Source organism: Leuciscus leuciscus, assembly GCF_965113295.1.
Source record: "Leuciscus leuciscus genome assembly, chromosome: 9".
Classification (NCBI taxonomy): Eukaryota; Metazoa; Chordata; class Actinopteri; order Cypriniformes; family Leuciscidae; genus Leuciscus; species Leuciscus leuciscus.
In genome coordinates this window covers 25,186,407-25,191,792 of record NC_138733.1, presented here as the reverse complement: position 1 = coordinate 25,191,792, position 5,386 = coordinate 25,186,407, and the positions used below count along the sequence as shown (strand labels likewise).

The following is a 5,386-nucleotide window of genomic DNA, read 5'->3' as shown; positions in this document are numbered from 1 at the left end:
TTATATTAGAGAGGCATATTTGAATAGACCTCATCGAGAGAATCTCAACCATTTCCACTACTCGCTGACAAGGCCAACACATGGACATAAGTTGTACTGCAGTTGCAGTTATGTAGAATTAAATATACCCTTGCGTTACTTTAATATAATGTGCACTAATGAGAACTTCACAAAGAGGAATTGTGTAGCCAGTGAAGAAAATGTTTATCAAAACTAAAGCAGTGGCCAGGAAATTTACTTCAATATACAAGTGTTACATCATTGTGTTGTCTGAAAGCTCTCAAGAGATGAATCTGTAGATATATTTGGATTCAATGACGCAGATGTCCAATGATCTTTGCGACATGAGAGATTAAGGATGGGCATTTAAAACAGACTATTCAATTCAGAGCAGCTCACAAACATTCAGACACTGTCATTGTTTTCTCTTGCTCTAAAACTTTAAGATTATTTTGTCTGTGATTCAATTATTATGCAGCAAGTTTGCATAAAGGTATATATTCAACATATATTCAATATAGATGTTAAAAGTGTGAGATGACAATTTGGTAAAGTCCATATTTGTTTATTTTTATTTTTTATAGTAATTTCTATTTTCAGCCTGTGCAAAACAACAAATGCAAAGTTGCCATGAGTTTATCCCAGAATATCTCGATTGTTCATCCTGAATACTTTTTCATCACTGGGCTTACAGGTACACCGTACAACACTTATTACTATATATTCTTATTTATCATATATTTTATTACTGTAATTGGAAATTCGATAGTCCTTTTCATTATAGCTCTTGACCGGAGCCTGCACAGTCCAATGTACATTGGTGTGTTTAACTTGGCCTTGGCCGACATTGGTGAAACTAATGCACTGATTCCTAACATGATGAAGATTTTTTTTTTCGACTCACAGTACATCTCATACAATGCTTGTTTGGCAAACATGTTTTTTGTGAATTTCTTTATTACTGTGCAAACTTACACTCTTGTTGTTCTGGCATTTGATCGTTTCATTGCAATTTGTTTTCCACTAAGATATCATGCTATAGTGAATAATAAGTTAATGTCTATAGTGTTTTCAGTAATATGGGCATTTAACACCTGTATTGTAACACTGTCAACATCTTTGATGACCAGACTTTCATTCTGTAATTCCAACGTGGTAGAGAGTTGGTATTGTGACTATGGAACATTGCTGAGGCTGCCATGCAATGACAATAGCATTAATAAGTTATTAGCAACCCTCATTCAAGCTTTATTCATTATTGCACCACCTTTCATTATTGTCCTGTCATATGTGGGCATTTTTCTTGCTTTATGTAAAATTACTACTTGGGAAGGACGTTTAAAAGCACTGAAGACCTGTGTTTCTCACCTTTTGGTAGTTGGATCATTCTTTCTTCCCATAATATGCATTTTGATTGCTTCACCTACTACTAATGCCAGGATCATCAGCGGATCTCTTTCATTTGCTCTTCCACCAATGCTCAATCCCATCATTTATGTTTTAAACACAGCTAAAATCAAAGACTTAATCCGAAAAATGCTTAACAACAGATCTGCACCAATTAGAGGGAACGTTTCAAAATGACTGTAATGATTGTCTATGTGTTCTTCAATCATTGTGAATTAAATTACCTATATGAAAAATTACATTTATGTATTTCATAAATGTTTGTAGATCCATTATGTGGAAAATAAAATTGTACAAGCAGAAAATAAATTTAGTCTGCAAGACTCTTAACATGTATATTGGACACATTAGTTGTGTGTTGGTTAACAGCAATGAAATGTTGTTTATTTATTTATGAATTAATCCATCTGATTTCAAGTGTGTTAGTTACTGACCCCAAGACAAAACTAATTGAAAATGCAAAAAAATTTGCAAGAAATTTGAATTATTTTATTGCTTATATAGTATTTTTGTCAGGAATACCAAAGTGGAGGTTTGATAAAGATGATGTTTTAAGAACATTAATGAATACAATGAACAACAGCAAAAACATGGCAGAGGTAATGGTAGTAAAAACAGAAGAGGTGTTTCAATATTCTGTATATACTGTAAGACTTTAGAAATTAGACAATGCCGGGCCGTCTGGTTGAGGAACGACTACTCACAGAGAAGACAAGGGAGGCTTCTGGAAATTAACATTTGAACTCTCTCTTGTGAAACTAGCATCCCCATCCAAGACACAATCGCACTGAGTCAATCACCTCAATAATGTATTAATTTAGATGGTAACACTTTACAATACGGGTGCACTAATATGAATTAATTCATGCTTAACTAATGCACAGATAATCATGTGTTAGTGTATGACTCATGAAGAACTAAAACATTAATTAATGATTAATGCATCAGTAACTTATAAAGATTCTAAATGATTAATAGATTAAGTAATATATGAATTGTTATTAATTAAATGTGTCATAATGTATTAATTCCTCAATAACATATTTTATTAACTAATAGTGAACATTAATGTGTTAATTACCACAATGGGTTGAAGTCATGTACTGTACTTCAACTTTGAATTGTCTGCTTTAATTAATCATTAGCTAATGATTTGCAAATGTATCATTATGTTATGACTTTACTTGTTGAGGCACATGACTATTAACTAATTGTTAAGTAATATGCCATTTTGGTTTTGAAATCCACACTAAGCCATGGATTTCAATTTCCAACCATCTACAACCAAGATTTCACTGAGTCCGATGAACTGCCGCATCCAGTACCTTGTTGTTCATGGCACAGGAATATGTCAGGTTAAACTTGAGGTTGTGGTACACTGAGAACATGCGGCCGAGCACTGCTATTTCATAGCACTGTGTCTAGACTGGACAAGACAATAGAATGTCCATTATCAGTGATACTACACTGGATGCGGCGCGACGCTAAACGACAAAACCCTGACAGTAAACTGATGCCACATTCTAATGAATGTGAATGTCCCCAGACGCTCAGCATTATGTATTTTTTTCTAATGTCAGGTATGCATCTTTTACTCTATATCTCTGAGCATTTAACGTTTTGTATTGACTGTCTTTGAATTGATTATATAATTGGCATGATACATTTACCTGACATAATAAATTGTTACATTTGATTTTAATCTGATTTACTCTGAAATTATTTTCCAAAGTAATTTAAGCGAATGCGTATGTTACCGCAAATCTTTGTCAGGTAGTAACGGACTAGAGTCCAGTTTTGAGTTGAACAAGTTTTGAGTCGTAATGTTACTGTAGCTGAGTGTAGGCCTACGTGGAAAACCATGGCATGACCAAACCAAAGCTACTTCCAGAGAAGTAATATTGGTCGGCTTATATCTGTAGTAGTGGTAATGACCTGTGACTAGAGAGAATGTTATTTTAATTCAAGTGTATACAGATCCATGGGGGCTACACAAAATATCTTCGATAGAGTAAGTGGGAATGCGACCATCTAAGATATTAGCTAATTACCTCTGTTTAGTGACCAAAAACGGAGGAGTTTGTGATCGTGAGACCCACGTTAAACGGCCGGCGCGAGGACCTCATAGATAATGAACTGGTAAAATATAAAGTAAAGATTTAAATAGAATAATCAAATGTGATGCGATCTGGGAAAACCCACCACATGGTGAAATTTGACCTATTACAGGTTTTGATATCATATGGAAGCTGGTATCAAGCCCTTTCCAAATCTCTTTTTTATTTTTATCATAGCTTGTTGGTAGCAAAAGTTATGTTTATCATAAGTCGGCCGATCGCTATGATTTTCTGGAACGGAATTTTGAGAAAAACAGGTTTTATAACTGTCACCGTCGGGACGCTTGGCACTCTTTTTTTTTAAACAGGATTGGCGCGAAATGCGCACTAATACATTCACTGTACATGTTATGTGGTTTATTTTATAGGTAAACTATCTTTGTAGTGTTAAGAGACGGACAGGTGTATGGGATAGGCCTATATGTATTTTTTACCTCTGCCGTGCGTTAGAGAAAATGGTCGCATAGAATGCAGAGGAATCAGTGAATTTCGCACGTATGATCAAACCGGTGTGATCTTTACTGTCTATTATTGTGTGCTCAGTCTTGGCTGGCCCCTGGAGCCTACGATACGATTACACCGGCAAAGAGGCTTCTATACTCTTTGACACCGGTGTAGAACGGCCAGTGCATCACGCGATCAACTGCTAAATTCAAATGTGCTTTCGCAGTTGGCTGGCGCTGAGCCAGAGACGGACGCGCGCCACTCAGGCACTGTCAAATATCACAATTATTCAGTGTTTTTAACCACATAATGTTTATTTTAGGTTTCAGACATTTAAATTCACCCAAGTACTAAAAAAACAATACATTTAGAATTTGTAAAATACACACTGATGTCTATGGAAGCGGAAATAATTATAATTTCCATTATAATTAGACGACACATTTTATTCATATCAGATTTTATTTATTACACATTGTGTTAGTAACTTTAAAGTTAACTCTATTCTTCTCCCAGTTCACCGGCCACTACTTTCATGTATTTCGGGAGAAGTGGATGAATTCACGTGCTGTAACAATCCAACAGATCCGATTCTCTGAACAGTGGCACAAACATGACGGCGCTCAACTAACGCGATCGTTATAAAGGTGTTTAAACAACATAATACTTCCACTTGCATATATTTGACACTCGGAATATCAAATATTTCATGCGATAGCTAACACATTTGTGAATATTTTGAATAAAAAAATTAAATAAAAGCAGCTCATTAGTCAGTCACATCAGTCAGCGATATTGTGGCTGCGGTGTGTAACGTGACAAGCAATGACGCGTCACCATGGAAACAATTATAGTGATCAGTTCTAAATAATGATCGCCTTGAAAAACTTAGGGTCAGCCAGAATATTTTAAATGTACGTTTTAAAAGGTTAAATATCAATACACAGCCTGTGTTTTTTTAATTAAGTACAGTATTTTTTTTTACTTCATATTTTAAGTACAGTAGGCTTCAGTTTTTATTTCACTTTTAGGTGCAATACATTTTAATTGAATCATTATTTAAGTTTTTTATTTACCTGTATGTAAGCAGCACAGTGCAGTGTTAATGTTCAAACTGTGTTTTTACAATGTTTAATGTGGCTGACAATAATAAATATTCTTATTAGAAATTAAGCTGCCTCATTTTTTAGCTGTAGGCCTACGCATAACAATAGCTGAATAGTTAGGCCTACTACGCTACTGTATTCATATTGGTCATTATGGTGGTACTTGGAGAGCCAAATATTTTCTGAGGTGGTACTTGGTGTAAAAAGTTTGAGAACCACTGCATTAGAGAAAGAGAGTATTTTCTGCTTGACACTATCGCTGTTTTTCTGCACTAAACATGGGAATTTTGCCAAGATATTTTCAGGGATAAG

General features: G+C 34.9%; 1 protein-coding gene across 1 annotated transcript; it reads left to right on the top strand.

Annotated features, from left to right (window-relative positions):
- Nucleotides 1-594: 594 nt before the first annotated feature.
- LOC309505373 (olfactory receptor 1M1-like) lies at nt 595-1,584 on the top strand (the record flags this gene model as incomplete). Its single annotated transcript, XM_082178734.1, has 1 exon — nt 595-1,584. Exon 1 carries the CDS (start codon nt 631-633, stop codon nt 1,582-1,584), a length of 954 nt encoding a protein of 317 aa, XP_082034860.1. The 5' UTR covers nt 595-630.
- Nucleotides 1,585-5,386: the final 3,802 nt, after the last annotated feature.